We start from the raw sequence: 17,762 nt of genomic DNA, 5'->3' as shown, positions 1-17,762 counted from the left end.
CGGTCTCTAATCTACGCTCTCCGATCTCTAATCTGCGCTCTCCGATCTCTAATCTGCGCTCTCCGATCTCTAATCTACACTCTCCGGTCTCTAATCTACGCTCTCCGATCTCTAATCTACGCTCTCCGATCGCTAATCTACGCTCTCCAGTCTCTAATCTACGCTCTCCGGTCTCTAATCTACGCTCTCCGATCTCTAATCTACGCTCTCCGATCGCTAATCTACGCTCTCCGGTCTCTAATCTACGCTCTCCGGTCTCTAATCTGCGCTCTCCGGTCTCTAATCTGCGCTCTCCGGTCTCTAATCTGCGCTCTCCGGTCTCTAATCTACGCTCTCCGATCTCTAATCTGCGCTCTCCGGTCTCTAATCTACACTCTCCGATCTCTAATCTACGCTCTCCGGTCTCTAATCTACGCTCTCCAGTCTCTAATCTACCCTCTCCAGTCTCTAATCTACCCTCTCCAATCTCCAATCCGAGCTCTCCGATCTCTAATCTACGCTCTCTGATCTCTAATCTACGCTCTCTGATCTCTAATCTACGCTCTCTGATCTCTAATCTACTCTTTCCGATCTAGATCTTTGAGTTTTCCTGACTTAACTCTCACAGCAATATTTATACGGTAGATCCGTATCTGGGTCTCTAGTCTCATCACTGATCAGCTCCTCTCTGTTCTTCTGCTTTTCTCCTCTTCACCATCATCATCATGTCTTCAGCCTTCATCCTCTCCTCCGGGTTTATCCTCAGCGTTCCTCAAAAGCTCCTCTGATTGGCCGGTCTCCGGGCTCTGATTGGTCGTGGTTCAGCAGTGCAGGATCCTGATGAAGGCCTTGCGGAACTCGATGTTGAAGGTGGTGTAGATGACGGGGTTGACGGCGCTGTTCAGGTACCCCAGCCAGGTGACGGCGCTGTAGAGCGACGGGGAAATACAGCAGCTGCTGCAGTGAGCCTTCAGAACGTGGGTCAGGAAGAACGGCAGCCAGCAGACGATGAACACACCTGTAAACACCACACACACCTGTAAACACCACACACACCTGTAAACACCACAAACACCTGTAAACACCAGAAATACCTGTAAACACCACAAACACCTGTAAACACCACACACACCTGTAAACACCACAAACACCACACACACCTGTAAACACCACACACACCTGTAAACACCACAAACACCTGTAAACACCACACACACCTGTAAACACCAGAAATACTTGTAAACACCACAAACACATGTAAACACCACACACACCTGTAAACACCACAAACACCTGTAAACACCACACACACCTGTAAACACCACAAACACCTGTAAACACCACACACACCTGTAAACACCAGAAATACCTGTAAACACCACACACACCTGTAAACACCACAAACACCTGTAAACACCACAAACACCTGTAAACACCACACACACCTGTAAACACCAGAAATACCTGTAAACACAAACACCTGTAAACACCACACACACCTGTAAACACCAGAAATACCTGTAAACACCACACACCTGTAAACACCACAAACACCTGTAAACACCACACACACCTGTAAACACCACACACCTGTAAACACCACATACACCTGTAAACACCAGAAATACCTGTAAACACCACACACACCTGTAAACACCACACACACCTGTAAACACCACACACATGTAAACACCACACACACACCTGTAAACACCACAAACACCTGTAAACACCACAAAGACCTGTAAACACCACATACACCTGTAAACACCAGAAATACCTGTAAACACCACAAACACCTGTAAACACCACACACACCTGTAGACACCACAAACACCACACACCTGTAAACACCACACACACCTGTAAACACCACAAACACCTGTAAACACCACACACACCTGTAAACACCAGAAATACTTGTAAACACCACAAACACCTGTAAACACCACACACACCTGTAAACACCACAAACACCTGTAAACACCACACACACCTGTAAACACCACAAACACCTGTAAACACCACACACACCTGTAAACACCAGAAATACCTGTAAACACCACACACACCTGTAAACACCACAAACACCTGTAAACACCACAAACACCTGTAAACACCACACACACCTGTAAACACCAGAAATACCTGTAAACACAAACACCTGTAAACACCACACACACCTGTAAACACCAGAAATACCTGTAAACACAAACACCTGTAAACACCACAAACACCTGTAAACACCACACACACCTGTAAACACCACACACACCTGTAAACACCACACACCTGTAAACACCACATACACCTGTAAACACCAGAAATACCTGTAAACACCACACACACCTGTAAACACCACACACACCTGTAAACACCAAACACCTGTAAACACCACATACACCTGTAAACACCAGAAATACCTGTAAACACCACACACACCTGTAAACACCACATACACCTGTAAACACCAGAAATACCTGTAAACACCAGAAACACCTGTAAACACCACACACACCTGTAAACACCACACACACCTGTAAACACCACAAACACCTGTAAACACCACACACCTGTAAACACCAGAAATACCTGTAAACACCACAAACACCTGTAAGCACCACACACCTGTAAACACCAGAAATACCTGTAAACACCACAAACACCTGTAAACACCACACACACCTGTAAACACCACAAACACCTGTAAACACCACACACACCTGTAAACACCACACACACCTGTAAACACCACAAACACCTGTAAACACCACACACACCTGTAAACACCAGAAACACCTGTAAACACCACACACACCTGTAAACACCACACACCTGTAAACACCACACACCTGTAAACACCACATACACCTGTAAACACCAGAAATACCTGTAAAAAACAGAAACACCTGTAAACACCACACACACCTGTAAACACCACACACACCTGTAAACACCGCACACATGTAAACACCACACACACCTGTAAACACCAGAAATACCTGTAAACACCACACACCTGTAAACACCACACACACCTGTAAACACCACAAACACCTGTAAACACCACACACACCTGTAAACACCAGAAATACCTGTAAACACCACAAACACCTGTAAACACCACACACACCTGTAAACACCAGAAATACATGTAAACACCACACACCTGTAAACACCACAAACACCTGTAAACACCACACACACCTGTAAACACCACACACACCTGTAAACACCACACACCTGTAAACACCACATACACCTGTAAACACCAGAAATACCTGTAAAAAACAGAAACACCTGTAAACACCACACACACCTGTAAACACCACACACATGTAAACACCACACACACCTGTAAACACCAGAAATACCTGTAAACACCACACACACCTGTAAACACCACACACACCTGTAAACACCAGAAATACCTGTAAACACCACAAACACCTGTAAACACCACACACACCTGTAAACACCACACACACCAGTAAACACCACAAACACCTGTAAACACCACACACACCTGTAAACACCAGAAATACCTGTAAACACCACAAACACCTGTAAACACCACACACACCTGTAAACACCACACACACACCTGTAAACACCAGAAACACCTGTAAACACCACACACACCTGTAAACACCACACACACCTGTAAACACCACACACACCTGTAAACACCACACACATGTAAACACCACACACACACCTGTAAACACCAGAAATACCTGTAAACACCACACACACCTGTAAACACCAGAAACACCTGTAAACACCACACACACCTGTAAACACCACACACCTGTAAACACCACACACCTGTAAACACCACATACACCTGTAAACACCAGAAATACCTGTAAAAAACAGAAACACCTGTAAACACCACACACACCTGTAAACACCACACACACCTGTAAACACCACACACATGTAAACACCACACACACCTGTAAACACCAGAAATACCTGTAAACACCACACACCTGCAAACACCACACACACCTGTAAACACCACAAACACCTGTAAACACCACACACACCTGTAAACACCAGAAATACCTGTAAACACCACAAACACCTGTAAACACCACACACCTGTAAACACCAGAAATACCTGTAAACACCACACACCTGTAAACACCACAAACACCTGTAAACACCACACACACCTGTAAACACCACACACACCTGTAAACACCACACACCTGTAAACACCACATACACCTGTAAACACCAGAAATACCTGTAAAAAACAGAAACACCTGTAAACACCACACACACCTGTAAACACCACACACATGTAAACACCACACACACCTGTAAACAACAGAAATACCTGTAAACACCACAAACACCTGTAAACACCACACACACCTGTAAACACCAGAAATACCTGTAAACACCACAAACACCTGTAAACACCACACACACCTGTAAACACCACACACACCTGTAAACACCACACACACCAGTAAACACCACAAACACCTGTAAACACCACACACACCTGTAAACACCAGAAATACCTGTAAACACCACAAACACCTGTAAACACCACACACACCTGTAAACACCACACACCTGTAAACACCACATACACCTGTAAACACCAGAAATACCTGTAAACACCAGAAACACCTGTAAACACCACACACACCTGTAAACACCACACACACCTTTAAACACCACACACATGTAAACACCACACACACACCTGTAAACACCAGAAATACCTGTAAACACCACACACACCTGTAAACACCAGAAACACCTGTAAACACCACAAACACCTGTAAACACCAGAAATACCTGTAAACACCAGAAATACCTGTAAACACCACAAACACCTGTAAACACCAGAAATACCTGTAAACACCTGTAAACACCAGAAATACCTGTAAACACCACAAACACCTGTAAACACCACACACACCTGTAAACACCACACACCTGTTAACACCACAAACACCTGTAAATACCCCCCACACACGGTAAACACCACAAACACCTGTAAATACCCCACACACCTGTAAACACCAGAAATACCTGTAAACACCACAAACACCTGTAAACACCAGAAATACCTGTAAACACCACAAACACCTGTAAACACCACACACACCTGTAAACACCAGAAATACCTGTAAACACCACAAACCGCAAAACACCTGTAAACACCACAAACACCTGTAAATACCCCACACACCTGTAAACACCAGAAATACCTGTAAACACCACAAACACCTGTAAACACCACACACACCTGTAAACACCAGAAATACCTGTAAACACCACAAACAGCAAAACACCTGTAAACACCACAAACACCTGTAAACACCACAAACACCTGTGAACACCACAAACAGCAAAACACCTGTACACACCACAAACAGCAAAACACCTGTAAACACCACAAACACCTGTAAACACCACAAACACCTGTAAACACCAGAAATACCTGTAAACACCACAAACAGCAAAACACCTGTAAACACCACAAACACCTGTAAACACCACAAACACCTGTAAACACCACAAACAGCAAAACACCTGTAAACACCACAAACACCACACACCTGTAAACACCTGTAAACACCACAAACACAGCAGATGATGACGTCCAGAACTCTGGATCTTAAAGAATTTGCCTTGTTTGATCGGAGACAATGACATATCATATCATTACGATAATGATTTCATCACAATTCTTTTAATATTAATTGAGTACAACCTAACAACCGCCCCATTTTTAAAGGAGGATTGAAGGTCTACAGTAGGTGTTTGAACATTGCTGTGAGGAGGATTGAAGGTCTACAGTAGATGTTTGAACATTGCTGTGAGGAGGATTGAGGGTTTATAGTAGATGTTTGAACATTGCTGTGAGGAGGATTGAAGGTCTACAGTAGGTGTTTGAACATTGCTGTGAGGAGGATTGAGGGTTTACAGTAGATGTTTGAACATTGCTGTGAGGAGGATTGAAGGTCTACAGTAGGTGTTTGAACATTGCTGTGAGGAGGATTGAAGATCTACAGTAGATGTTTGAACATTGCTGTGAGGAGGCTTGAAGGTCTACAGTAGATGTTTGAACATTGCTGTGAGGAGGATTGAAGGTCTACAGTAGATGTTTGAACATTGCTGTGAGGAGGAAAGAAGGTCTACAGTAGATGTTTGAACATTGCTGTGAGGAGGATTGAAGGTTTACAGTAGATGTTTGAACATTGCTGTGAGGAGGATTGAAGGTTTACAGTAGATGTTTGAACATTGCTGTGAGGAGGATTGAAGGTCTACAGTAGATGTTTGAACATTGCTGTGAGGAGGATTGAGGGTTTACAGTAGATGTTTGAACATTGCTGTGAGGAGGAAAGAAGGTCTACAGTAGATGTTTGAACATTGCTGTGAGGAGGATTGAGGGTTTACAGTAGATGTTTGAACATTGCTGTGAGGAGGATTGAGGGTTTACAGTAGATGTTTTAACATTGCTGTGAGGAGGAAAGAAGGTCTACAGTAGATGTTTGAACATTGCTGTGAGGAGGATTGAGGGTTTACAGTAGATGTTTGAACATTGCTGTGAGGAGGAAAGAAGGTCTACAGTAGATGTTTGAACATTGCTGTGAGGAGGATTGAAGGTCTACAGTAGATGTTTGAACATTGCTGTGAGGAGGAAAGAAGGTCTACAGTAGATGTTTGAACATTGCTGTGAGGAGGATTGAAGGTCTACAGTAGATGTTTGAACATTGCTGTGAGGAGGATTGAGGGTTTACAGTAGATGTTTGAACATTGCTGTGAGGAGGATTGAAGGTCTACAGTAGATGTTGAACATTGCTGTGAGGAGGATTGAAGGTCTACAGTAGATGTTTGAACATTGCTGTGAGGAGGATTGATGCTCTTACCCAGAACAATAGCGAGCATCTGAGTAGCTTTCTTCTCTTTCTGCTGGGAGAGTCTCCCTCTCGCCCTCTCCCTCCCCTCTCGCGCCCTCTTTCGCTCCCCGTCTCTCTCTCTCCATCCTGGCCGGGAGTGGGCGGGGTCCCGAGGTGCATGGTGGGCAGGGCATCGGGGGGCAGGGCTTGGAGCCACAGTGATAGAGAGGGAGATTTTAGCCCAGGCAGCCTGTTGTTGCTGCTGCTTCTGAAAACACCCAGGCTCCGCCTCCAGGGGGCGGACCCTCGCCTCCTTCACCAGCGTCTGAGAGACAGAGAGAGGATCAAAGACTCTTACCTGTATCCAGGTGTAGCGTCTCCATCTTTACCTGGATACAAATCACCCTAATTACACCTGAGAGAGATCCAGCCTGGAGACGACCGGAGCTCCTCACCTCACGCCCACAGTCTCCTCCTTACTGATCACACTGTTTCAGTCTTTTACCAAGCGGTTGCTCAGGTGTTGCTAGGCAGTTGCTATATAGTTGTGCTGCAGTTGCTACGGACTAGGTGATTGCTATTGGGCTACTAGGTAACTGCTATGGGTTTGTTAGTCAGCTGCAAAGTGGTTGCTATGGAGTGGCTAGGTGGTTGCTATGGAGTGGCTAGGTGGTTGCTATGGAGTGTCTAGGTGGTTGCTGTGGGTTTTTTTGAATGACTGCGAAAGGGACACTAGAAAGTTGATAGAATAAAGCTAGGTGGTTGTTATAAGGCAGCAAAGTGGTTGCCGTGCTTTTGCTATGGTTGCTAAGCAGTTGCTATGTGGTTGATCTAAAGATGACTTTAATGGGGATGCCAAAAAGTTCCAATGAGGTGGTTAACTCATTTCCATAGAGCATCAAAGTGGTTGATAGACAGTTGCTATGGGGTAGCTAAGTGGTTCTTATAGGGCAGCAAAGTGGTTGATATGGGGTGGCTAGGTGGTTGCTCTGAGGTTGTTTAATGACTGCGAAAGGGACACTAGGCAGTTGCTAGGTGGCAGTTAGTTGGTTCCTGTAGGGCAGCAAAGTGGTTGCTATGCGGTTGCTATGGGGTGGCTAGGTGGTTGCAATGAGGTTGAATTCAATGGGGATGCCAGTTCCTATGAGGTGGCTAACTGATTCCCATCGAGTAGCAAATTCGTTGATAGGCAGTTGCTATGGGGTAGCTAAGTGGTTGCTATGCGGTTGCTATGGGGTGGCTAGGCAAATGCTATTGGGCTACTAAGTAACTAGGTATTGAGTTTGAATGACTGCGACGAAGACACTAGGCAGTTGCTAAGAGGCAGCAAGGTGGTTCCTATAGGGCAGCAAAGTGGTTGCTATGGGGTAGCTAAGTGGTTGGTCTGAGGTTGTTGGATGATTTTAATGTGGATGCTGGGCAGTTCCGATGAGGTGTCTAACTGATTCTCTAAGCTAGGTGGTTTCTATGGCATGGGTAGTTGGCTGATATGGGGTGGCTAGGTGGTTGCTATGGGGTTGTTAGGTGATTGCTCTGAGATTGTTGGATGGCTGTAATGGGGAGGAAGGTGATTTCTATAGGGCAGCAAAACGGTTACTATGCATTTGCCAGGCAGTTGTTATAGTGTGGCTTGTCAGTTGCAGTGGCGTTGCTAGGTGGTTGCTCTAGTTGCAGTGGCGTTGCTAGGCGTTACTATGTTGTCCATACCGAAGCACTGGTACTGATACGGAGTAATAGAGGAATAGACTACAGCCGAATGGGGAATTGTGGGTAATAAATCAGACAGTAACTCACCACTTTCTTGCGGGGGGGCGCCGGTGCACGAGGTTTCACTATCAGAGTGCACAGATTCACGTCTTCAGGATGAGTGCACTGACTCTGTAGAGCAGAGGAACAGCGTGAGATATCACAATAACCTCCTGAGGGACCTGCAGAACCACCAGCCCCCAGAATAACCCAGCTTCTCTTATATAATCATTCACAATAATCATTCACAATAATCATTCACAATAATCATTCACAATAACCATTCACAATAACCATTCACAATAATCATTCACAATAACCATTCATAATAATCATTCATAATAATAATTCATAATAATCATTCATAATAATCATTCATAATAATCATTCACAATAATCATTCACAATAATCATTCACAATAATCATTCACAATAACCATTCACAATAACCATTCACAATAATCATTCACAATAACCATTCACAATAACCATTCACAATAACCATTCACAATAACCATTCACAATAACCATTCACAATAATCAATCATTCACAATAATCATTCACAATAATCATTCACAATAATCATTCACAATAATCATTCATAATAATCATTCACAATAATCATTCATAATAATCATTCACAATAATCATTCACAATAACCATTCACAATAATCATTCACAATAATCATTCATAATAATCATTCACAATAATCATTCATAATAATCATTCACAATAATCATTCACAATAATCATTCATAATAATCATTCACAATAATCATTCACAATAATCATTCACAATAATCATTCATAATAATAATTCACAATAACCATTCACAATAATCATTCACAATAATCATTCATAATAATCAATCATTCACAATAATAATTCACAATAATCATTCACAATAACCATTCATAATAATCATTCATAATAATAATTCACAATAACCATTCACAATAATCATTCACAATAACCATTCATAATAATCATTCATAATAATAATTCACAATAACCATTCACAATAATCATTCACAATAATCATTCATAATAATCAATCATTCACAATAATCATTCACAATAACCATTCACAATAACCATTCACAATAATCATTCACAATAATCATTCATAATAATCATTCACAATAATCATTCATAATAATCATTCACAATAATCATTCATAATAATCATTCATAATAATCATTCATAATAATCATTCACAATAATCATTCATAATAATCATTCACAATAATCATTCATAATAATCATTCATAATAATCATTCACAATAATCATTCATAATAATCATTCACAATAATCATTCATAATAATCATTCATAATAATCATTCATAATAATCATTCACAATAATCATTCATAATAATCATTCACAATAATCATTCATAATAATCATTCACAATAATCATTCATAATAATCATTCATAATAATCATTCATAATAATCATTCACAATAATCATTCATAATAATCATTCATAATAATCATTCATAATAATCATTCACAATAGTACATAGAGTAAACGCTTTACTTACTAGTTAGCTGTTAGCCTTGCCAGTTAGATATCATTATCAGTTAGCATAAACAGTTAACCATTAGCATTTCCAATTATCTGTAAGCATCACCAGTTTGCTTTCAGCTGTTAGCATCACCAGTGACAGCATTTCCAGTTAGCATCAACACTTAGCTAATAACATTGTCATTTATCAGTCATCTCTTAGCATAGTCAGTTAGCCGTTAGCCATTATCGCTAATGTACCGTTGTGTACATTTGCTGACCTTGTGCCGCTGCAGAGCGTCCGCGGGTTCAGAGCGCAGGCCCCGCCCACGAGGGGGCGCGGTCCGCTTGCCCCGCCTGCGCAGAACCACGCAAATCTGCGCATAAACCAGTAGGGTCACGATGAAGGGCACGTAGAAGGAGGCCACAGAGGAGTAGACCACGAAGGCGGGGTCAGCAAAGCTGCAGTCCCGCCCCTCCTGAGTATCTGCACAGAGATTGGCCAGCAGGATCAGCCGTTACCGTCACAACAGATACCGATAATAACTAATGTGATTCACTGAAGTTACAGAAAGGTTCCTCAGGGTTCGATTAGGAAAAGCACCGTGTCTACATCAACCTGTGAATTAATATGCATGGCCCAGCCCACCTCGGCTCGGGACCGCCCACAGGCAGAGCTGAAGTCGTACGGCGACGCCGTCTCGTCAGATAGGAGGAGCTAACAGCGCTAGGAACAGCATGCAGTTCATTCCTGTGTTATTTGTGTGAATAACACATCAGTGTTTATATACTTTACCCAGTAATTCAGAGCTAAGAAACAAATGGTTATAATTAGTCTATGGAGTAAAAACACCACCAGCCAAGTACAATTGTGATAGATAAATAGTTCTACACTAGTTAAAAGTAAAGCTCAGCCACCAAAACCCCGGGGTGGATTTTTACTTTCTGGATCTGGACTCTACCCACCTCTGTGTGTAAGTAACTACAGGTTTAAATAGGATCTCCGGTGGATTTGGTGTTTTACAGAGACTCTAAGACTAGATCAGTAGCTGAACTGCACTTAGCAGGGCTTTATTACACATGTTATAAAGTAAAATATAAAGACAGTTATTGGTGTAAAAATGTCTTTATTTTAAAACGTTTCTAACTGTTGTTCGTCTCGCTGGCTCCGGGTGTCGCAGTGCTGTTAACCAATCAGAGGTAAGGAGTGTGCATTTATGAATATTAATGAGAAAGAGCTGAAATCTCCCCGGCCACTCCTCCACCGAACTAAAGCAGCGTTACACCGGATCACCGGATCACCAGAGTACAAAAACACAGCTCACATGACATTCATTCATACTAGAGACCATAACTAGAAATAATGAACTGAATCAGATCAGATTAGTGGAGAGCAGGACTTCTACTAATTACCAGCTCATTCAAATGAGTGTGTGTGTGTGTGTGTGTATAATGTGTGTGTGTGTATTGTGTGTGTGTGTGTAATGTGTGTGTGTGTGTGTAATGTGTGTGTGTGTAATGTGTGTGAATGAGTGTGTGTGTGTATAATGTGTGTGTATTGTGTGTGTGTGTGTAATGTGTGTGTAATGTGTGTAATGTGTGTGTTTGTGTGTGAGTGTGTGTGTGTAATGTGTGTGTGTTTGTGTGTGTGTGTGTAATGTGTGTGTGTTTGTGTGTGTGTGTGTAATGTGTGTGTAATGTGTGTGTGTAATGTGTGTGTGAGTGTGTGTGTAATGTGTGTGTGTGTGCGTGTGAGTGTGTGTGTGTATAATGTGTGTGTGTATTGTGTGTGTGTGTGTGTATAATGTGTGTGTGTCAGTGTGTGAGTATAATGTGTGTGTGTGTGTGTGTTTGTGTGTGAGTGTAATGTGTGTGAATGAGTGTGTGTGTGTATAATGTGTGTGTGTGTAATGTGTGTGTAATGTGTGTAATGTGTGTGTTTGTGTGTGAGTGTGTGTGTGTAATGTGTGTGTGTGTGTGTGTGTGTGAGTGTGTGTCTGTGTGTGTGTGTGTGTGTATAATGTGTGTGTGTCAGTGTGTGAGTATAATGTGTGTGTGTTTGTGTGTGAGTGTAATGTGTGTGAATGAGTGTGTGTGTGTATAATGTGTGTGTTTGTGTGTGAGTGTAATGTGTGTGAATGAGTGTGTGTGTGTATAATGTGTGTGTGTGTAATGTGTGTGTAATGTGTGTGTAATGTGTGTGTTTGTGTGTGAGTGTGTGTGTGTAATGTGTGTGTGTGTGTGTGTGTGTAATGTGTGTGTTTGTGTGTGAGTGTGTGTGTGTAATGTGTGTGTGTGTGTGTAATGTGTGTGTGTTTGTGTGTGTGTGTGTAATGTGTGTGTGTAATGTGTGTGTAATGTGTGCGTGTTTGTGTGTAATGTGTGCGTGTTTGTGTGTAATGTGTGTAATGTGTGTGTGAGTGTGTGTGTAATGTGTGTGTGTAATGTGTGTGTGAGTGTGTGTGTAATGTGTGTGTGTGTCTGTGTGTAATCTGTGTGTGTGTGTGTGTGTAATGTGTGTGTGTGTGTGTGTGTGTGAGTGTGTGTGTATATAATGTGTGTGTGTAATGTGTGTGTGTGTGAGTGTGTGTCTGTGTGTGTGTGTGTGTGTGTGTATAATGTGTGTGTGTCAGTGTGTGAGTATAATGTGTGTGTGTGTATAAAATGTGTGTATGTGTAATGTATGTGTGTGTAATGTGTGTGTGTGTGTGAGTGTGTGTCTGTGTGTAATGTGTGTGTGTGTATACAATGTGTGTGTGTGTGTAATGTGTGTAATGTGTGTGTGTTTGTGTGTAATGTGTTTGTAGAGTGTATAGAGTAGGGTATAGGGTAGGATATAGAGTATAGAGTAGGATATAGGGTAGGATATAGAGTATAGAGTAGGGTATAGGGTAGGATATAGAGTATAGAGTAGGGTATAGGGTAGGATATAGAGTATAGAGTAGGGTATAGGGTAGGATATAGAGTATAGAGTAGGATATAGGGTAGGATATAGAGTATAGAGTAGGGTATAGGGTAGGATATAGAGTATAGAGTAGGGTATAGGGTAGGATATAGAGTATAGAGTAGGGTATAGGGTAGGATGTAGAGTATAGAGTAGGGTATAGGGTAGGATATAGAGTATAGAGTAGGGTATAGGGTAGGATATAGAGTATAGAGTAGGGTATAGGGTAGGATATAGTGTATAGAGTAGGGTATAGGGTAGGATATAGCGTGTAGAGTAGGGTATAGGGTAGGATATAGAGTATAGAGTAGGATATAGGGTAGGATATAGAGTATAGAGTAGGGTATAGGGTAGGATATAGAGTATAGAGTAGGGTATAGGGTAGGATATAGAGTATAGAGTAGGGTATAGGGTAGGATATAGAGTATAGAGTAGGGTATAGGGTAGGATATAGAGTATAGAGTAGGGTATAGGGTAGGATATAGAGTATAGAGTAAGGTATAGGGTAGGATATAGAGTATAGAGTAGGGTATAGGGTAGGATATAGAGTATAGAGTAGGATATAGGGTAGGATATAGAGTATAGAGTAGGGTATAGGGTAGGATATAGAGTATAGAGTAGGGTATAGGGTAGGATATAGAGTATAGAGTAGGGTATAGGGTAGGATATAGAGTATAGAGTAGGGTATAGGGTAGGATATAGAGTATAGAGTAGGGTATAGGGTAGGATATAGAGTATAGAGTAGGGTATAGGGTAGGATATAGAGTATAGAGTAGGGTATAGGGTAGGATATAGAGTATAGAGTAGGGTATAGGGTAGGATATAGAGTATAGAGTAGGGTATAGGGTAGGATATAGAGTATAGAGTAGGGTATAGGGTAGGATATAGAGTATAGAGTAGGGTATAGGGTAGGATATAGAGTATAGAGTAGGGTATAGGGTAGGATATAGAGTATAGAGTAGGGTATAGGGTAGGATATAGAGTATAGAGTAGGGTATAGGGTAGGATATAGAGTATAGAGTAGGATATAGGGTAGGATATAGAGTATAGAGTAGGGTATAGGGTAGGATATAGAGTATAGAGTAGGGTATAGGGTAGGATATAGAGTATAGAGTAGGGTATAGGGTAGGATATAGAGTATAGAGTAGGATATAGGGTAGGATATAGAGTATAGAGTAGGGTATAGGGTAGGATATAGAGTATAGAGTAGGGTATAGGGTAGGATGTAGAGTATAGAGTAGGGTATAGGGTAGGATGTAGAGTATAGAGTAGGGTATAGGGTAGGATATAGAGTATAGAGTAGGGTATAGGGTAGGATATAGAGTATAGAGTAGGGTATAGGGTAGGATATAGTGTATAGAGTAGGGTATAGGGTAGGATATAGCGTGTAGAGTAGGGTATAGGGTAGGATATAGAGTATAGAGTAGGATATAGGGTAGGATATAGAGTATAGAGTAGGATATAGGGTAGGATATAGAGTGTAGAGTAGGGTATAGGGTAGGATATAGAGTATAGAGTAGGGTATAGGGTAGGATATAGAGTATAGAGTAGGGTATAGGGTAGGATATAGAGTATAGAGTAGGGTATAGGGTAGGATATAGAGTATAGAGTAAGGTATAGGGTAGGATATAGAGTATAGAGTAGGGTATAGGGTAGGATATAGAGTATAGAGTAGGATATAGGGTAGGATATAGAGTATAGAGTAGGGTATAGGGTAGGATATAGAGTATAGAGTAGGGTATAGGGTAGGATATAGAGTATAGAGTAGGGTATAGGGTAGGATATAGAGTATAGAGTAGGGTATAGGGTAGGATATAGAGTAGGGTATAGGGTAGGATATAGAGTATAGAGTAGGGTATAGGGTAGGATATAGAGTATAGAGTAGGGTATAGGGTAGGATATAGAGTATAGAGTAGGGTATAGGGTAGGATATAGAGTATAGAGTAGGGTATAGGGTAGGATATAGAGTATAGAGTAGGATATAGGGTAGGATATAGAGTATAGAGTAGGGTATAGGGTAGGATATAGAGTATAGAGTAGGGTATAGGGTAGGATATAGAGTATAGAGTAGGGTATAGGGTAGGATATAGAGTATAGAGTAGGATATAGGGTAGGATATAGAGTATAGAGTAGGGTATAGGGTAGGATATAGAGTATAGAGTAGGGTATAGGGTAGGATATAGAGTATAGAGTAGGGTATAGGGTAGGATGTAGAGTATAGAGTAGGGTATAGGGTAGGATATAGAGTATAGAGTAGGGTATAGGGTAGGATATAGAGTATAGAGTAGGGTATAGGGTAGGATATAGCGTATAGAGTAGGGTATAGGGTAGGATATAGCGTGTAGAGTAGGGTATAGGGTAGGATATAGAGTATAGAGTAGGATATAGGGTAGGATATAGAGTATAGAGTAGGATATAGGGTAGGATATAGAGTATAGAGTAGGGTATAGGGTAGGATATAGAGTATAGAGTAGGGTATAGGGTAGGATATAGAGTATAGAGTAGGGTATAGGGTAGGATATAGAGTATAGAGTAGGGTATAGGGTAGGATATAGAGTATAGAGTAAGGTATAGGGTAGGATATAGAGTATAGAGTAGGGTATAGGGTAGGATATAGAGTATAGAGTAGGATATAGGGTAGGATATAGAGTATAGAGTAGGGTATAGGGTAGGATATAGAGTATAGAGTAGGGTATAGGGTAGGATATAGAGTATAGAGTAGGGTATAGGGTAGGATATAGAGTATAGAGTAGGGTATAGGGTAGGATATAGAGTATAGAGTAGGGTATAGGGTAGGATATAGAGTATAGAGTAGGGTATAGGGTAGGATATAGAGTATAGAGTAGGATATAGGGTAGGATATAGAGTATAGAGTAGGGTATAGGGTAGGATATAGAGTATAGAGTAGGGTATAGGGTAGGACATAGAGTATAGAGTAGGGTATAGGGTAGGATGTAGAGTATAGAGTAGGGTATAGTGTAGGATGTAGAGTATAGAGTAGGGTATAGGGTAGGATATAGAGTATAGAGTAGGGTATAGGGTAGGATATAGAGTATAGAGTAGGGTATAGGGTAGGATATAGAGTATAGAGTAGGGTATAGGGTAGGATATAGAGTATAGAGTAGGGTATAGGGTAGGATATAGAGTATAGAGTAGGGTATAGGGTAGGATATAGAGTATAGAGTAGGGTATAGGGTAGGATATAGAGTATAGAGTAGGGTATAGGGTAGGATATAGAGTATAGAGTAGGGTATAGGGTAGGATATAGAGTATAGAGTAGGGTATAGGGTAGGATATAGAGTATAGAGTAGGGTATAGGGTAGGATATAGAGTATAGAGTAGGATATAGGGTAGGATATAGAGTATAGAGTAGGGTATAGGGTAGGATATAGAGTATAGAGTAGGGTATAGGGTAGGATATAGAGTATAGAGTAGGGTATAGGGTAGGATATAGAGTATAGAGTAGGGTATAGAGTAGGATATAGAGTATAGAGTAGGGTATAGGGTAGGATATAGAGTATAGAGTAGGATATAGGGTAGGATATAGAGTATAGAGTAGGATATAGGGTAGGATATAGAGTATAGAGTAGGATATAGGGTAGGATATAGAGTATAGAGTAGGGTATAGGGTAGGATATAGAGTATAGAGTAGGATATAGGGTAGGATATAGAGTATAGAGTAGGATATAGGGTAGGATATAGAGTATAGAGTAGGGTATAGGGTAGGATATAGAGTATAGAGTAGGGTATAGGGTAGGATATAGAGTATAGAGTAGGATATAGGGTAGGATATAGAGTATAGAGTAGGATATAGGGTAGGATATAGAGTATAGAGTAGGATATAGGGTAGGATATAGAGTATAGAGTAGGGTATAGGGTAGGATATAGAGTATAGAGTAGGGTATAGGGTAGGATATAGAGTATAGAGTTGGGTATAGGGTAGGATATAGAGTATAGAGTAGGATATAGGGTAGGATATAGAGTATAGAGTAGGGTATAGGGTAGGATATAGAGTATAGAGTAGGGTATAGGGTAGGATATAGAGTATAGAGTAGGGTATAGGGTAGGATATAGAGTATAGAGTAGGGTATAGGGAGAAATTGTATTAGCTAAAATTCAGCATTTGTCTGCCAATGTACCACAAAATGTTCTTCAAGAAATGGATTCTAAAATTGTGCAGGTTGTGAGAAAGTGGCTCAATTTAAATACAAGATCAACCAGGTGCCTAATTTTTCAAAGGCGAAAGGTTGGAGGCTTAGGTGTTCCAAATTGCACCTGGATAAATACAGCCACCCGGCAATCGCATCTGCTCAACATGCTGAATAATAATGATAAATTTGTGCGGGAAATGGCGAGAGCCTCATTGTTTTTGGACTTTAGACGCCGCAAAATCCCGCTAGCTTCTGCGGAACAGGACAATTTTTTAGGATTTAGAAGAAAGGAGAATGGGAAGCTAGACGTTCAAGCTCAGGGATTTGGGGTATCATCAGACTGGCCAGATCTTAATGACTTATGTAGGAGAACTGATACAAAATTAAAATGGACAGCGTTAAATGGAGAACCTGTAAATGTCTCTGAAAGGGTAGTGAAGGATCCACTAACTGTGGCTGAAGCCTCTGTCTACAGTAACGGAATAGTCTATAAGCTGCAAGGAAGAGCATCACGAAAAATATTGTTAGATGTTCAAAAAATAAAGCAGCTGCAAT

General features: G+C 41.3%; 1 protein-coding gene across 1 annotated transcript in view; it reads right to left on the bottom strand.

The window, feature by feature from the left end:
* Window positions 1-488: 488 nt before the first annotated feature.
* Window positions 489-17,762, bottom strand: part of drd2l (dopamine receptor D2 like) — a 27,128-nt gene continuing 9,854 nt past the window's right edge. The window contains exons 4-7 of the mRNA XM_049465116.1: window positions 10,394-10,599; window positions 8,646-8,729; window positions 6,882-7,176; window positions 489-997 (exon numbers count right to left, since the gene is read on the bottom strand). Of these exons, the coding sequence (XP_049321073.1) occupies window positions 801-997; window positions 6,882-7,176; window positions 8,646-8,729; window positions 10,394-10,599 (782 nt within the window). The 3' untranslated portion in view covers window positions 489-800. The remainder of the gene's footprint in view (window positions 998-6,881; window positions 7,177-8,645; window positions 8,730-10,393; window positions 10,600-17,762) is intronic.

Source organism: Astyanax mexicanus, chromosome 1 (genome assembly GCF_023375975.1).
Source record: "Astyanax mexicanus isolate ESR-SI-001 chromosome 1, AstMex3_surface, whole genome shotgun sequence".
In the NCBI taxonomy this organism is placed as follows: domain Eukaryota; kingdom Metazoa; phylum Chordata; class Actinopteri; order Characiformes; family Acestrorhamphidae; genus Astyanax; species Astyanax mexicanus.
Note: the sequence above shows the minus strand (reverse complement) of the source record. Positions and strands in the feature narration are given on the sequence as shown.